This window comes from Leptidea sinapis, chromosome 9 (genome assembly GCF_905404315.1).
Source record: "Leptidea sinapis chromosome 9, ilLepSina1.1, whole genome shotgun sequence".
Lineage (NCBI taxonomy): Eukaryota > Metazoa > Arthropoda > Insecta > Lepidoptera > Pieridae > Leptidea > Leptidea sinapis.
This window is the reverse complement of record NC_066273.1, coordinates 14,363,058-14,381,692: the sequence shown is the minus strand read 5'-3', so window position 1 is coordinate 14,381,692 and position 18,635 is coordinate 14,363,058. Positions and strand designations below refer to the sequence as shown.

At 44.2% G+C, this 18,635-nt stretch overlaps 1 protein-coding gene across 1 annotated transcript in view; it reads left to right on the top strand.

The window, feature by feature from the left end:
* The window catches only part of LOC126966110 (probable cleavage and polyadenylation specificity factor subunit 2), a 45,963-nt gene that overhangs the window by 1,824 nt on the left and 25,504 nt on the right, over positions 1-18,635 (top strand). The window contains exons 4-12 of the mRNA XM_050809985.1: positions 156-343; positions 1,016-1,239; positions 4,406-4,555; positions 6,759-6,960; positions 8,865-8,955; positions 12,359-12,545; positions 13,439-13,529; positions 14,538-14,652; positions 15,061-15,251. Coding sequence (XP_050665942.1) covers positions 156-343; positions 1,016-1,239; positions 4,406-4,555; positions 6,759-6,960; positions 8,865-8,955; positions 12,359-12,545; positions 13,439-13,529; positions 14,538-14,652; positions 15,061-15,251 — 1,439 coding nt within the window. The remainder of the gene's footprint in view (positions 1-155; positions 344-1,015; positions 1,240-4,405; positions 4,556-6,758; positions 6,961-8,864; positions 8,956-12,358; positions 12,546-13,438; positions 13,530-14,537; positions 14,653-15,060; positions 15,252-18,635) is intronic.

Below are 18,635 nucleotides of genomic sequence, written 5' to 3'. Positions count from 1 at the left end.
CTAATAAGTTATATAATTTTTGGCACTCCAATGGGATACTATTAATGACTAGCATATGATTAAAAAAATACTAACGGTTACTTTTCCTTACAAAAAACAATAATAAATATTATTGTGTTTAGTTTTAGAAATTTCCATTAGTTTGTTATTTTTAGCAACAATCCTAACAACATTGAGAGGTGGTGGATCCGTTCTGGTCTGTACCGACACAGCCGGAAGAGTTTTGGAGTTATCACACATGTTGGATCAGCTGTGGAGGAACAAGGACTCTGGTCTGGTGGCATACTCGCTACTACTATTGTCTAATGTTAGCTATAATGTGGTCGAATTTGCGAAATCTCAGGTATATTAACTATATGTACATATTTATATTATATCTCTGTATATGGGAAAACCCCTGTTCTGTTCTATTCTTTCTACTATGGCTTCTGTGGAAGATACACCACAATTTAGTCAAATGCCACATTTAAATAGAGACTCTAAAGTGCATACACAGATAAAATTACTTCAAAAATTATGGGTTATTTTGCAATGATTTTGAAGTATATTAAATTGAACTAGTTACATTAATAACCCGCTATTTGCCGCAACTCTATGGCTATTTTGCGTGATGGGATGGCAACTTACCATCCCAACTCTTCATGGTAGTAAATCAAGCCACAAATGACCCCAACTATTTGTCCCAAAATCCCTTACCATCCTATAGTGTCTGTGCCACCGATGTTAAATAAAATATTGTTAAAAGGTCGGTGAGCCGTTGTCACATGAGTTATTTTACATAATTTCGCTTTAATTTACTTGTAATTTTCACCTACTTCCTAGAAAGCTCTTGGTCTATGCGTGTTAGAGCTTCTTTTGCCTGTAGGCACCAAACGCAAAATAGAGTCTCCAAAGTTCCATCTATATCCTTTTATGAGAAGTGTAAAGCACAATTAATATTGTATGGTTTAGTATCTTAATTGCACATTTAAAAAAATATAAAGCTATTAGACTGACATGATAGTGTTAATTTCAGATTGAATGGATGAGTGACAAACTCACACGAGCCTTCGAAGGTGCCAGGAGCAACCCATTTGCCCTCCGCCATCTCCACCTGTGCCACTCAGTTGCCGAAGTGACAAGAACACCGGGACCAAAAGTGGTGCTTGCTTCATTCCCTGACTTGGAAACTGGATTTGCAAGGGATCTGTTCCTACTGTGGGCTTCACACCCGCAGAACTCTATTGTATTAACAGCTAGGTACTATTTACTGATTCACAATTTTTGTTAACTTAATTCAGGGTATTTTGTGAGTACAAACAATAACACAAACATACAAGCTCAAGAAAAAGTATAATTTGGCTGGTCAGTCTAATTCTTAGGCTTTTAGTTATTAACTAGCTGAAGTATGATATAGTCTATTATTTCTCCAATATTTTAACTATACTTTTGGATTAATTGTTTGGATTTTTGACATAAATTTATAGATCGTGAGTCGTAGAAATCGATATGTACCCACCTATCAACGTATTTGAATCGCGACGTTATGACTCACATTATAAGGTTGAGTATGACATAACTTGCTATAACGTAAACAATGTGTGTTTATTTTTATTACTTAGAAAACTTTTCTATAGAAAGACAAAGAAGAGCGATACAATTTCGTGAGTTTATTGGTAATATGTATTCACAGACTTACGACATACTAGGGTATAGACAATCAACGAAGAACATTAATTCTAACGGATGTACAGAAAGATATTTTGATACTGTAACCGATTTTGATTGACAAGTCGTAAACAGTCAGCTACGACAAATCAAAATTAGTCACGCATTATTGTGCAGTCAGATCGTTTATACGCTAGTATTTTTAAGTATGTATGTATTAGTGTGTATGAGTTAATAGTACCTAGTGAGAAGTATGTTACCGAGTGTTGCGACGTCTTGTAAAGTATTTACGGAATTATTCTGATGTTTTCCGAACCCAGTAGTACTGAAAGGTAACACTGCTGATTTTTTATTTATTTATTTAGATAGTTACACCAACAACACATCATTATGCAATTAAAACTTAACAAGTACGCAAGGGATAGTACAATACGACATGTCTTTACAGGTGTAAACAACATTTACAATAGTGCGAAAAGAATAACAAAGTTGAACAATTAAACATAATGATATTAAAGAAATGAACAGTTGAACAAAGATGATGATAAAAAATGACTTAAATACATTTCTATTATTAAAAAAAAGGGATTTATAAAATATATAACTATACCACAATACAATAATTTACTTGTAACATTTAACTTACATAACTAAGAACTTAATATTTTAATGCAGTCGGTTTTTAATTTATTGATATTAGCCAAATGAAAAATATCTATATTACCATTTTTTGCAGTGATGTCGTTATAAGAACTTTTTTATCTAAGAGGAGGACAAACGAGCGTACAGGCCACCTGATGTTAAGTGATCACCTCCGCCCACATTCTCTTGCTACACCAGAGGAATCACAGGAGCGTTGACGGCCTTTAAGGAAGATGTACGCGCTTTTTTGAAGGTAGCCATGTTGTATCTTCCCGGAAACACCGCACAAGGAAGCTCATTCCATAGCTCGTTGTTCTTGGAAAAAAAGTTCTTTGAAAACCGCACTGTAGAGACACGCCACACATCCAAATGATATCCTGATTTGGGGCGTGTCGTGCGAAGGTGAAATTCGGCGGCGGGAATCTCCACTTGATGAATGCGATAGAAGACACAGAATGAAGCGACGTCTCTACGCAACGACAAATGATCTAGCCATGCGTATAGGAAATTTTGGAATAATTTATTTTATATTTGTAGTGTCTTGACATCTAGTCTGAATAACATACGTGATAACAATCATTGTCACTGTCATGACGTCGACAGTGACATTAACCGTGCGACGTTGATTAACGTTCTGATTGGTCTGATCGGGTGACGTTGTACACGGACGCATCCAAATTATCCAAGAATAGCTGGGTCGGGTCTGCAGTTTGGATCCCTAAGTTCCATGGTGGTTCGTTGGGTAATGATGCAGCGGATGAGCTTGCGAGGCGGGCATCGGCAAATACACTGTCTGGTCCATTGCCACTTCTGCCACTGCCCTTCAGCCAAATGCACTCATGGATTCGCTCTCTCACCAACGACCTACACAACATCCGATGGATGAATGTCTCAAGCTGTAGACAGTCGAAGGTGGCGATACCTGCACTATCGCCCAAACTGACACGTAGACTTATGAGCCTCAACAGACATGACATCCGTATAATGGTGGGCACCCTAACGGGTCACACATCACTAAACAAACACCTTTTCACAATCGGCGTAACGGACAGCCCTAAGTGCAGAGGTTGTCTGACCGAAGACGAAACGATCGCTCACGTAATCCTGGAATGTGCGGGGGTGGCCAACCAACGGGCAAAAACCTTAACCAATACAAGGTCGCTCCAAGAAGTCTGTGAACACCCCAGGAACGTTCTGAACTTCTGGAAGGAGCTGGGCTGGTTGGAGTAACCGGCCATTAATGCACGCAAAATGGACCCATGCTAGTGGTTTAATTGCGGAAACAGGAGCCCTATACCATACCATACCCTAAGTTCCATATAATTTTAAATTACAAAAGTACCCCGCAGAATTCCATCTTTACTGGCGAATCAATTGCCCTGTCAGAGGCGGTGTCATATGTTGAATCACAATAAGATCAACAAGGCTCTAATCCTGTCTGACTCATTAAGCTGCTTGTTGGACCTAACAAAAAATCCTTTCAAATCTTCAAACAACTTCACAATTCATTTAAAAACAAAGGCATCCCTGTACAGATGTCACATAATGGGAATAGAAGTTGCATTAGCTTGGATAAGAAGGTTCTCTTGAACATATTTTTTTCTATTGCCCTAAATTGTCAATTCCTATATATGGCCTTCTACCGAAGGATATCCCTCGCCCCATCAACATCCCTTTTCTTCTTACTTTATGCCATTCCCCTTTCATAAAGATTCTTTACAAATTTATTTCCCGCAATAATATTAAATTGTAATTTCTATCCTCCATACTTTCTACGCTTCCATTAGGCACATATTCCCACTTACATTCACACATATCTCCCTTAAACTTAAATTAGATACTAACAAGGTAGTCAATATTATGGGTTTATTACTAACCGTACTAACTCTTGTTGCCTCTATTCTTCAGTTCACAAAAAATACACAGCTATATCAACCGATCATTTCCTTTTAAATCAGCTCTTTATATACTTCAATCAGCTAAATTAAAATAATAAATCTCTCCACCTTGACGTTGACGGAGCGGACGTCCCCGCGTACAGTGCTACTTACTGAACAACGGTTGTCTCACTATTGCCAACCGCGAAACATTACATTATCAATCATTATTGTTCCAGAACATCCCCAGGCACGTTAGCACGTGATCTCCTGGAAAAGGGAAGCGACCGCACCATAGAACTGACGGTCCGGAAACGAATCAGACTGGAGGGAGCTGAGCTTGAGGAGTTCATGCAGCAGCAAAGGAATAAAGCCAAGGAGATCGTCAAGTATGTTACAAATTCAAATATTTTCATTCACAGAAGGATATTATAATAGGAATTATGAAAGGAAAACCCATGTCCTTGTCCAACCTTTTGCAATCTAACCCTCAGAATAATTATAATAATAATATGGACACACTTTTTACACAAATTATCTTGCCCCAAGTTAAGCATATATAGCCTGTGTTATGGGTTACAAGACAACGATATATTTAATACAATATAATTACTTAAACATCCATGACTCGGAAACAAACACCCATATTCATCATATAAATGCTTGAACCTACCGGGATTCGAACCCGGGACCTCTAGCTTAGTAGTAGGATCGCTAACCACTCGGCTATACAGGTCGTCAAGAGACTTAAGTTTGCGCGTTAACCTCTAAAAGAACGATTTGTCGTATTCTTGTTGCTCTTCGACAACACTTCCCTTACAGCCTCTCCTAGTATCGCAATACCGGGACGATACGACATGGTTACCTTCAAGATAAGCGCGTACACCTTTATGAAATGCCGGTAACGTTCCTGTGATTATTTTGGTGTTGCAGCAGAGTGTGGCAACAGTGATCACTCATCATCAGGTTTCCATAAAAAAAGAAATGGAATATAATCCTATGCTTAATACTTGATTCTTTAGCTTTACGCTGAGATGTGGGCTCTCTGTGTGTCTTGTGAGTTGTTCAGCTTAACAACAGCAGACATTTTCCACCACCGGGCATCAAATACCTAATCCTCATCACGTTGATGTCTGGCACAACCATGAGTTTTGCCACTCACATCCTGTTTGTGGAACTGCCGGCATTTAAATTCGCGATCTGATACGATGTAGGATGAAGAATACCTTCAGAATGCTCCCATTTAAAAAGCCAATCTCTTAATCGTATAGCGGATTTAAATGGACTTATTTTAATTTTTCATTGCCTGAGCCAGCCGCCGCGGAAAGATATTGAAACTAACAGTTATGAATGCTTTGAGAGAAGTGCGGTTTATAACGAGCGGACCTATCATCTCGGAAACACCGCTTAAGGCGAAGAGTAAGCAGAAAACACGCAAACATGGTGTTTTTAGACAAGTTTTGTGGTGAAAGTATAGCATTTGGAGCTATGAACACTACTTAATCCTGTTACACATATCCTTAAGTCTTATTTGTAGGTTGCTAATGCTTGCTGTTGGTTATAGTTAACACTGCCGAGCCTTTTTGAACTACCACTTTTCTTTGAAGTTAAACAAGTTTTTTGGAATGGCGTGACGCATTTTTTTTGGTACTTCTCTCAGAAAAGTTATTCTTATAGCTTGTACTTTTTTGTGTAGGTTCGTTTATTCAGATTAGTAGTGAATAACGAGGATTGTAAGCATATAAACTGTTTTCCACGCAAGAATTTTGAAAATATTGGCTTTGTTATATATGATGGCGGGCCGGCAGCCGTGAACTCATATCGCTCAAGGTCACTGGCATTTAGTGTCGCCTTAAGGCACCTCATTCCACAGCTTGGTTGTACGTGGAAGAAAGTTCCTTCAAAACCGCACTGTGGAGGACCGCCACACATCCAGATGGTGATGATCCTTATTGTACGTGTCGTGAAGATGGAATTCGGCGAGAGGAATCAGGGCAAACAGCTCTTCGGGACACTCCCCGTGAAAGAATGCGGTAGAAGACGCAATGAAGCGATGTCTCATCGTAACGCCAGATGATCGAGCCGTTCAGAGCACTGGATTTCCGACAGTTGGATGTGTATTATTTTTTTGTTAAAAAGTAATGGAACAAGCAGACAGCAGGCCCATCTTAGGTATATCGAGAGGTATCAAACCTATTATGATTATAGTATGACAGTAATATGATCTTTGACGACTTATGTCAGCACCCGCCGTTAAGTCGAGTTAGTATGTATTTTGTGGAGCAAATATGTTACGCAATTCAAAAGAATTGTTAAAACGTTTGTGTGGTAATCTTACAACAACAAAAGTGATTTTCTTAATGATACCATAGATTGGTAATGGAGCGACCGATCAGGCTATTTAATAATAAATTTTATTAGTAGTATTTTTTACTATTTATTAAGTAACAATTTTGTTCAGAAATGTTTACTAACATTACCCTAACACGTTTTACATTGTGATCAAATAAATGATTGTTAGAAGTTGTTTGAAAAGATTTTATAACAACAGTGTGACAGCACAATGTGTAATCAAAAATTTTACATCTACAGAGAAGAGACTGATGGAGGGATATCATCAGACTCGGAATCTGATGGTGAGCTGGAGATGTGGGTATTGACGGGCAAGCACGACATTCCGGTGCGCGCCGAGAACCGGGCGGGAGGCTGTTTCAAGAGTAACAAGAGGCACCACGCCATGTACCCGTGCCACGAAGAGAGGTCCCGGGCCGACGACTACGGAGAAGTCATACGAGTGAGTCGTGCTTTTATATATTTCTTTATTTTATTGACCAAGAACTATGAGGAGACGGAGGCCCTTTAACGTATCTTAAAGTAACAAAAAAAATAGATTATATCTGCCTACTCTATAGTATGTTTTAATTTATGACTACATTAACTGATTATATTTCTAATAAAAAAAGTACACGTAATAAATTCTTAAGAACTTTATTATTTATTTATTTATAAAAATTATTACACAATATACTAGCGAACACAATAAACATTCACCCAGACCTTATTAGTGTTAAGTAGCTTCCTACTTAGTGATTACAGATATGGAAGAGCGGGATCTTCTGACACAGGTTTTGTCACCTAAAATAATGTCCCAACCAATTATATCGTGTAACATAACTTTTGGTATAAATAACGTAGTTCAGAATTTTGAATTTTATTGTCGTACCGACTAGACGCGTCGCGGCTACCAGGGGGGTGCAACTTCCCTACATTGGCACATGAAAAAAATTTTCATTGAAAGTGCTGCCACCTATTCTATTAGGTACGCTGCAACTTCACCACGATGGCAATAATTTGACAAACATGATAGATGGATAGATAGCTAGTGATAGCATAAAACTCACTTAACTTACTTATTAAAACAAGACTTGACTATCTTGTTGTAATCATTGAATGCTTCTCCTTATTTAAAGGTAACTGCTGAACCTAATAAGAATTTCCACCCACACAAAACAAACATCAATAAGCATTCATTAGGTACGGTCTACAACAATAGTAAAAAACTATAAACATAATTAGCGCCATCTAGCGACGGTACGCTAACAGCGTAAAAATAACGCAGCGCCATCTCTTAGGCTGGTTACACATTTTACAATATAAAAACAGTTGCACATCTATCTCTAGTATTGTATAGTATATTATCTATGGCGGCTACCGAAAACTCACTACACTCACACTGATGAAGGATCTCCTATTGGTCCGAAACTATTGAGTGAGAGTTTTGGATAAATTTAATTATTTCGTATACCGCATCGCCCATAAATCCAATTCGATTTTCGATTAAAAAATGATTTTGTAAGTAATATTAGATACACTTTTAATCTTAAACTAATCATTACTTAATTATTCTAAACTTTAACAATAAAAATTTACAAATTTAATACGAACAGCTGAAAAATACAAAAATAAAACATAATATTATAGCTGTGAAGATGTTATATGAATGTTATCACAAGAAATAAACGAAAAACGAAAGTAATTATAGTGTTACACACGTAGTGCTTCTAATAATTAATTAAAATATTTTATATTATTGTAGTGGTCACTAGCATTAAATTAGGCCGGGCCTGTATTTTAATACTAATTACTTCTTTGTATCTTTAATTTAGAGGGTTTTTTGTAACTCAGTACTCCCCTCGGCCCCGTGTGTTTGTATCGATAGCAATAGTGAGTGAAATAATAATAATATAATAATATTGACACACTTTTACACAAATTATCTTGCCCCAAACTAGGCTTAGCCTGTACTATGGGTACAAGACAACGATATATTTAATACAATATACTTACTTAAACATACATAAATACATATAAACATCCATGACTCGGAAACAAACATCCATATTCATCATATAAATGATTGCACTTACAGGGATTCGAACCCGGGACCTCTATAGTAGTCAGGGTCACTAACCATTCGGGTATATGGTTCGTCAAATAATGATAAGCAACGCCATTTTAGATTGATTTGTATATTTACTTTACTTTACGTTATTTTGTATTAAACAATTTGTTATTTTTAAAGTGATATCCCTCATTAATTCTGGGTTTATATACACATTAAATTTGTAACCAATGATTATGAACGATGCGGGACTCGCGCGGATTAGTTGCAAATTTAATTTGTATTTTGGTGGGCAGCCAGAAGACTACCGGCTGGCTGAGGTCGTTGACGCGGAGGGAGAGATACGAGACGTGCCGCCCGCAGCGCCGCAGAGGATCGAGCCCGAAGGTAAACAGAGAATGAGTACGAGGGCTGCACTAAAAGTATCGGGAGTGGAATATTTCCACTGTTCCTGTCATATTAAAATCTCTTTAATTGAAAACTCCTTGGTTTTAAAACCAAGGAGTTTTCAATTTTTCAAATTTTTAAAAATAGAATACCATTTATTTATTTAAAAAAAGATTCTCGGTCTTGTCACAAGGTCTTGTCAAACTTGTTTAGTCGTTGAGAAAATGGAATTGACTCGAGAAAATTCTAGAGTGATGATTTATTATGAATTTTGAAGTGGTTTAACACAAAAACAGTGTGTTGACCGGATGATTTCTGCATTTGGTGATGAAGCTCCATCCAAAACCACAATTTATCGCTAGTTTGGTGAGTTTCAACGTGGATGTGTCAAGCTCAGTGATGACCCCCGTCAAGGTCGTCCAAAAACTGCAGTCACCAAAGAAAACGTTGATGCTGTGCGTAAGCTGATTGAGGAAGATCGACATGTGACATACCGCGAAATTCATGCAACTTTAGACATTGGCATGAGTCAAATACATATAATCTTGCATGAACAATTAGGTGTAAAAAAGTTGTTTTCCCGATGGACACCGCATTAGCTCTGTGAAGAACAAAAAGCGGCTCGCGTTACTTGGTGCGTAGGAACTCTCGAAAGATTCTACGCAGGATCCTCAAATGCGGTATACAACATCGTATCCGGTGACGAATCCTGGATATACGCGTACGAACCCGAAACAAAAATTGTTCGTTCACGGAGTCTTCCAAAAAAAATGGTGGTCACGTTTGTCTCCAAAACCGGCCATGTTGCGACTATTCCTCTTGAGGTACAAGGAACGGTTATTGCAGAATGGTATGCTAGCATTTGTTTGTCACAGGTCGTTTCTGAACTCCGTAAAAAGAACTGCAACCGCCGCCTCATCCTCCATCACGACAATGCGAGTTCTCACACCGCGCACAGAACAAAAGAGTTTTTAGAGCAAGAAAACATAGAATTATTAGAACATCCGCCGTACAGCTCCGACCTAAGCCGTAAGCCCTAATGATTTCTATACTTTCCCTAAAATAAAGAATAAATTGCGTGGTTAGAGATTTTCATCACCTGAAGAACGCCTACAAAACGGCCATTTTGGAGACCCCAACTTCCGAATGGAATGGTTGCTTCAATGATTGGTTCCATCGTATAGAAAAATGTGCTAAATTTCGCGAAGAATAGTTCGAAAAGCAATAAATACATTTTTAAATAGTAATGTTGTGTCACTTCCTTGATTCCCGAAATTTTCAGTGCCGCCCTCGTAGCAGAGAGATGTTAGCTAACAGCTACATTTAAACATGTCTTATATATTTTTGGTTATATACAGGATGGCGCTACAATAGCGAAATGACGGCTAAAATGACAACAACGTTTTTGTGCTTCCCTGGGTCATAGAAAGAATGGGGAAGTCCCTGGCCCAAGGGTTTCGTAAGAGGCGACTAAGGGCATTTACCAGTTACCAGGCTTCTGCACAGGATGCTGGCTAGATTATGGGTACCACAACGGCGCCTATTTCTGCCGTGTGGCAGTAATGTGTAAGCATTATTGTGTTTCAGTCTGAAGGGCGCCGTAACTAGTGAAATTACTGGGCAAAAGAGACTTAACATCTTATGTCTCAAGGTGACGCGTGCAATTCTAGTGCTACTCAGAACGAAAGCGTCCTGCTCGTCTTGCCCTTATTGTCATTAAAACAAAACATGGGTTTATCTTTAACTGTAACCATAAAAATACATAATTTTCCTAAATAAATCCATTTTCCATAATATAATTTCGGAACAACCTGTAAGTAATCTAGTAGCCGCACAAGACACCTACTGCGTGTCTACTTGTGGAAACAATTATTTACGATTACAGCTATTGTACCGCCTCGCTGTATATATTGTACGGTGTGTGCGGATTGATTTATTACAGTTTCTGTGTATTGATGCATATACTGTACTCAATAACTCATGGTTTTTTTTAAATAATTAATGTACATTTTTTGTATCTCAAATTTTTCAGCTAAATCAAATGTTTAGTTACTTTTTTCCATTGGTTTGCACAGATTGTATTTATATTGATGAAGCTGTGCTGTATATAGATTTAAGAGTGGCTGAGCTGATGAGTCTCTCGACACTTGTTTTCATATCTCTTTTACTTTTCTGTAATGGTGGTAAATGTATTAAACTAATTCCGAGACTGATCAGTCCTTTTGTGACTTATAACTTTCAGTTCTTGCTTTAGTAAAAGAGTACTTTCAAACTATGGAATGAACTCCCTTCTGCGGTGTCCCAGGATGATACAACATGGGTACCTTTAAAAAAAGCGTTAGCCCGGCAACGCTCCTGTGATTCTTCTGGTGTTGCAAGATAATATGGGTTGCGGTGATCACTGAACTTCAAGTCACCGTATATTTTCGAAAGATTTTCAGTATAGGAAATTTTTCTGCGTCTGTGACCTTCTTTCACGGTGAGTTTTTAAAAGAACACTTCTTTACACAGCCAAAGTTGTGCGCTTATTCAGATTGATAAGACCTTACCTGAGTACCTTAAAACCTCATACACCCAATATATACCAAATATTCGAAGACAAAGAAGAAGGCTTATGAAGAGTAGTTATATATATGCTTCCTTTCTCGATGTTTTCAGATTGATACGACACAGGTACCTTCAAAAAAAGCACATACCCCCATCTAAAGGCCTTAACATATCTGTGACTCCGCTGGTATTACCTGACAGTATAAGTAGTTACTAGATGACTAATTAAAAATCTAATTCAAAGGTTTCTTAGATGAATTTAGTAATTTCACCATAAGTGCTCAATCCCGTGTGTACGCGAAATGAAGCCGCGGGTTATCAGCTAGTATCATTTGAAGTTGTTCATTATAGGTACTAGGTAGCTAACAGCCCATTACCTCAGAGCGAGACAATTTTATTCCACAAAAACAGCCTTACAAACTTTTTCGTATAAGACAAATAAAGCGTGATTCACAGTGAAAACAAATAAGTACAACGTCATTAATCGGGGGAAGCGTTTTTTTTATGACAATAAGAGACAAGACGAGGACGTTCAGCTGATGGTTATTGATACGCCCTGCCCATTACAAATGCATTGCCGCTCAGGATTCTTGCTTCTTCAACTGCGCTCGTTGCCTTGAAACATAAGATGTTAAGTCTCATTTGCCCAGTAATTTCACTAGCTACGGCGCCCTTCAGACCGAAATAAAGTAATGCTCACATATTACTGCTTCACAGCAGAAATAGGCGCAAACGGTATTTTTTTTTTTTTTGGTAATATTGATTTAAGCGTTGTGAACGAAAACATTGTGAAACATTCCACCCAACAAAGGATATATTATTCAACATTGATATTTAAGAAACAAGACATTGACAGAGGTGATGACGGAGATCCCCAGCAAGTGTATATCGTCGGTGCGGCAAGTGAGCATCCGAGCTAACATCCAGTACATCGAGCTGGAGGGTCGCTGCGACGGCGAGTCGCTGCTGCGGGTGTTAGCGCACGCCAAGCCGCACGCACTCGTGGCCTTGCGCGCTAAGAACGACGCCCTGGCCGCGCTGAGGTCATTCAATTATATTTGTACATATTTTGGAATACTTATACATTTAAATACTTTTAAAGGTTTAAAATGGGTATAATTGTAACTGTTTTTAAATTCGATTTTTGCGTAAAAGTTACATTTATTATTTTAGTTTAACTGATGTTTCAAGACCTTTCCATATCTCATTCTGCAGATGAAATGCATTTCATTGCATTCCATCATGGAAAGACCTTGAAACGTCGGGTTAACTAAAATAAAAAATCTAACTTTTACCCAAAAATTGAATGTAAAAACAGTTACAATAACACGCGTTTTAATCCTTTAAAAGTGTTTTATATAAATGTGTGACACTCGCGTTAATCAAAGTAAATGCTTATAAATTTTACAAAATCATATTATCTAATCTATCCACGTTTTATAAAAGTTGTACAGAAAATGCTTAATATAATTGATAATTAAAACATTGAAAATAGCGAACAAATAATAAAAGCACAAAACTTGGTCTAATAGTTTTGAAATAGTTGAGTTGAGAGTCAAATGAAATGTATTTAAATAACTTTCAACTACAATGGTCCTTCGAGCCTTTGACTCTGTCTATGAATTTAATAAGGTAAATAATTCATAAGATTAAAATTTTAGATTAAATTAGAAAACTTTAAAATTTTATTTTTTAACAATTAGGCCGAGGACTTTTGGACAGCCCTAGCACAGGCTTAGGTCTAATTGGGCTGCCAGTTGCAATCACCAGTCTTAAGTTTTAGTCTAATGCTTTGGTCTATAAATTATGGTGTAAATGGTTTTCACTTTTTTAAGTCTCTAAATAAATAAAAAATAAAATAAAAATAAAAAATAAATAAATCGATAAAATATGTTGACTAGCATACCTTGTATAAACTTTTAACTTTATATTTCAGGAAACATTGTGAAAGTGAAGGAATAGAAAAGGTATACACGCCAAATAAAGGAGATATAATCGATGCGACGACAGAGTCACACATCTATCAGGTATATAAAATCTTTAACCGACGCCATCTTGTAATCCAATATCTACATCACTTTGATATATCAAATATTATTCGGCTACAAATGTGTTAAAGCATACATCTCTTCATAGCAGATTTACTAGGCAGTGGCAAATGAGATGAAACAAGAAACTCATTGCCGCGCTATATATTATGAGATGTTTATAACTTCACTTGTTCCACTAAGTGAAGAATATAACCTATTTATATGTTTTGAGTGATAGAAGCTTCAACCTTTACAATTAAATATCTATGTTTAATACTAATATAATGGTATTATATCTTTATTATACCATCACGTTACAAGTGAAATAATGTGAAAAAAATCATTAAAGATTGCTGTGACAGGATTGACTATTCGCCCTAAGCAGAGTGTTTGAAGGAAGCCGGAGGGGGTGAAGGGGAATGGAATTTCAGTACTGCACAAATATTAAACCACCATAAGTTCGCTTTAGGTAGAACGTCAATTTATTTGGTATTTAATTAAGTACTAACACATTTACAATAAATACCAATAGCGTGTTTTAAAACTGTTGTACATTCCAGTACTAGTGTCATCTAGTCATGGCTTTGGGAAGTAAAAGGTAGAATTGAAATGCGGTTACATATAATATAATGACTGGTGAACTTGAACAAACATGACGCATATACGGCTGGAATATGCGTCATTTTTGTGAACTGGCTCCCCTCATATTATGTATATAATACGAATTTGAACCCAATATTAGGTACTTTTTCCGCTACGCATTTATGTGAGTCATATAAATTGTGCAAATTGAGCACCACACGGTCAGTCACTACCATACAACCACGGGTCCCAATGACAGGCCTTGAAACACACACATACAGAAACCGACAGAAATTCCGCTCTCATAATATTAAGATGGATATCGTTTTACTTGTGTGTAATACTTGAACCCGTAGAGTTACGATCTAACAATGAAGACACGACTCTATATTTTAACATTGTAACACTGTTGTATTTGTTCAGGTGAAACTAACGGACAGCGTGCTGTGTGGACTGCAGTGGCGTAGCGCGGGAGATGCGGAGCTGGCGTGGCTCGCAGCGATCGTAGCGCCGCCCCGCCAGCGAGAGGAACAGAACAGTACGTTCATACTCCAGTTTAAGTATCGCCACGGAAAAAGAGTACAGCGCAGGAACTATTTGATGACCAAAATTCCCTGTGCTTCCCCGGGGTATAAACAGAATAGGGAAGTCCTAGGTCCAAGGGTGTCGTAAGAGGCGACTAGGGGCATTTACCAGTAGGACGCTCCTCTGCACACGATGCCGTTGACACCGTAATGTGTAAACATTATTGTGTATCGGCATGAAGGACCCAAAAGTAAAATTACTGTGCAAATGAGACTTAACATCTTTTGTCTCAAGGTGATGAGCGCATATGTAGACTTGTAGCGCTCGGACGGAATCCGAGCGGCGCGGGTTCGAGTCCCGAATCGTTCATAAATTTTGGTAACAAATTTAATTTGTATAAAATTGTTTTATATATCAACAGAAAAGACCCAGACTGTAGATGAGATGGTGTCGTTGGAGCCGGCGGGCGCGGTTGCCAGCCCGCACACCGCCGCCTTCGTGAACACGGTGCGGCTCTCGGAGCTGCGGGCCGCGCTCGCCAAGCACGGGCTCAGCGCGGAGTTCAACGCGGGCGCGCTCGAGTGCTGCAGCGGCACCGTCGCCATCCGCCGGGTGAGTCCTTCACAATATCTAGTACCGGCCGGCGGGCGCGGTGCGCGGTTGCCAGCCCGCACACCGCCGCCTTCGTGAACACGGTGCGGCTCTCGGAGCTGCGGGCCGCGCTCGCCAAGCACGGGCTCAGCGCGGAGTTCAACGCGGGCGCGCTCGAGTGCTGCAGCGGCACCGTCGCCATCCGCCGGGTGAGTCCTTCACAATATCTAGTACCGGCCGGCGGGCGGTTGCCAGCCCGCACACCGCCGCCTTCGTGAACACGGTGCGGCTCTCGGAGCTGCGGGCCGCGCTCGCCAAGCACGGGCTCAGCGCGGAGTTCAACGCGGGCGCGCTCGAGTGCTGCAGCGGCACCGTCGCCATCCGCCGGGTGAGTCCTTCACAATATCTAGTACCGGCCGGCGGGCGCGGTGCGCGGTTGCCAGCCCGCACACCGCCGCCTTCGTGAACACGGTGCGGCTCTCGGAGCTGCGGGCCGCGCTCGCCAAGCACGGGCTCAGCGCGGAGTTCAACGCGGGCGCGCTCGAGTGCTGCAGCGGCACCGTCGCCATCCGCCGGGTGAGTCCTTCACAATATCTAGTACCGGCCGGCGGGCGCGGTGCGCGGTTGCCAGCCCGCACACCGCCGCCTTCGTGAACACGGTGCGGCTCTCGGAGCTGCGGGCCGCGCTCGCCAAGCACGGGCTCAGCGCGGAGTTCAACGCGGGCGCGCTCGAGTGCTGCAGCGGCACCGTCGCCATCCGCCGGGTGAGTCCTTCACAATATCTAGTACCGGCCGGCGGGCGGTTGCCAGCCCGCACACCGCCGCCTTCGTGAACACGGTGCGGCTCTCGGAGCTGCGGGCCGCGCTCGCCAAGCACGGGCTCAGCGCGGAGTTCAACGCGGGCGCGCTCGAGTGCTGCAGCGGCACCGTCGCCATCCGCCGGGTGAGTCCTTCACAATATCTAGTACCGGCCGGCGGGCGCGGTGCGCGGTTGCCAGCCCGCACACCGCCGCCTTCGTGAACACGGTGCGGCTCTCGGAGCTGCGGGCCGCGCTCGCCAAGCACGGGCTCAGCGCGGAGTTCAACGCGGGCGCGCTCGAGTGCTGCAGCGGCACCGTCGCCATCCGCCGGGTGAGTCCTTCACAATATCTAGTACCGGCCGGCGGGCGGTTGCCAGCCCGCACACCGCCGCCTTCGTGAACACGGTGCGGCTCTCGGAGCTGCGGGCCGCGCTCGCCAAGCACGGGCTCAGCGCGGAGTTCAACGCGGGCGCGCTCGAGTGCTGCAGCGGCACCGTCGCCATCCGCCGGGTGAGTCCTTCACAATATCTAGTACCGGCCGGCGGGCGGTTGCCAGCCCGCACACCGCCGCCTTCGTGAACACGGTGCGGCTCTCGGAGCTGCGGGCCGCGCTCGCCAAGCACGGGCTCAGCGCGGAGTTCAACGCGGGCGCGCTCGAGTGCTGCAGCGGCACCGTCGCCATCCGCCGGGTGAGTCCTTCACAATATCTAGTACCGGCCGGCGGGCGGTTGCCAGCCCGCACACCGCCGCCTTCGTGAACACGGTGCGGCTCTCGGAGCTGCGGGCCGCGCTCGCCAAGCACGGGCTCAGCGCGGAGTTCAACGCGGGCGCGCTCGAGTGCTGCAGCGGCACCGTCGCCATCCGCCGGGTGAGTCCTTCACAATATCTAGTACCGGCCGGCGGGCGGTTGCCAGCCCGCACACCGCCGCCTTCGTGAACACGGTGCGGCTCTCGGAGCTGCGGGCCGCGCTCGCCAAGCACGGGCTCAGCGCGGAGTTCAACGCGGGCGCGCTCGAGTGCTGCAGCGGCACCGTCGCCATCCGCCGGGTGAGTCCTTCACAATATCTAGTACCGGCCGGCGGGCGCGGTGCGCGGTTGCCAGCCCGCACACCGCCGCCTTCGTGAACACGGTGCGGCTCTCGGAGCTGCGGGCCGCGCTCGCCAAGCACGGGCTCAGCGCGGAGTTCAACGCGGGCGCGCTCGAGTGCTGCAGCGGCACCGTCGCCATCCGCCGGGTGAGTCCTTCACAATATCTAGTACCGGCCGGCGGGCGGTTGCCAGCCCGCACACCGCCGCCTTCGTGAACACGGTGCGGCTCTCGGAGCTGCGGGCCGCGCTCGCCAAGCACGGGCTCAGCGCGGAGTTCAACGCGGGCGCGCTCGAGTGCTGCAGCGGCACCGTCGCCATCCGCCGGGTGAGTCCTTCACAATATCTAGTACCGGCCGGCGGGCGCGGTGCGCGGTTGCCAGCCCGCACACCGCCGCCTTCGTGAACACGGTGCGGCTCTCGGAGCTGCGGGCCGCGCTCGCCAAGCACGGGCTCAGCGCGGAGTTCAACGCGGGCGCGCTCGAGTGCTGCAGCGGCACCGTCGCCATCCGCCGGGTGAGTCCTTCACAATATCTAGTACCGGCCGGCGGGCGCGGTGCGCGGTTGCCAGCCCGCACACCGCCGCCTTCGTGAACACGGTGCGGCTCTCGGAGCTGCGGGCCGCGCTCGCCAAGCACGGGCTCAGCGCGGAGTTCAACGCGGGCGCGCTCGAGTGCTGCAGCGGCACCGTCGCCATCCGCCGGGTGAGTCCTTCACAATATCTAGTACCGGCCGGCGGGCGCGGTGCGCGGTTGCCAGCCCGCACACCGCCGCCTTCGTGAACACGGTGCGGCTCTCGGAGCTGCGGGCCGCGCTCGCCAAGCACGGGCTCAGCGCGGAGTTCAACGCGGGCGCGCTCGAGTGCTGCAGCGGCACCGTCGCCATCCGCCGGGTGAGTCCTTCACAATATCTAGTACCGGCCGGCGGGCGCGGTGCGCGGTTGCCAGCCCGCACACCGCCGCCTTCGTGAACACGGTGCGGCTCTCGGAGCTGCGGGCCGCGCTCGCCAAGCACGGGCTCAGCGCGGAGTTCAACGCGGGCGCGCTCGAGTGCTGCAGCGGCACCGTCGCCATCCGCCGGGTGAGTCCTTCACAATATCTAGTACCGGCCGGCGGGCGCGGTTGCCAGCCCGCACACCGCCGCCTTCGTGAACACGGTGCGGCTCTCGGAGCTGCGGGCCGCGCTCGCCAAGCACGGGCTCAGCGCGGAGTTCAACGCGGGCGCGCTCGAGTGCTGCAGCGGCACCGTCGCCATCCGCCGGGTGAGTCCTTCACAATATCTAGTACCGGCCGGCGGGCGGTTGCCAGCCCGCACACCGCCGCCTTCGTGAACACGGTGCGGCTCTCGGAGCTGCGGGCCGCGCTCGCCAAGCACGGGCTCAGCGCGGAGTTCAACGCGGGCGCGCTCGAGTGCTGCAGCGGCACCGTCGCCATCCGCCGGGTGAGTCCTTCACAATATCTAGTACCGGCCGGCGGGCGGTTGCCAGCCCGCACACCGCCGCCTTCGTGAACACGGTGCG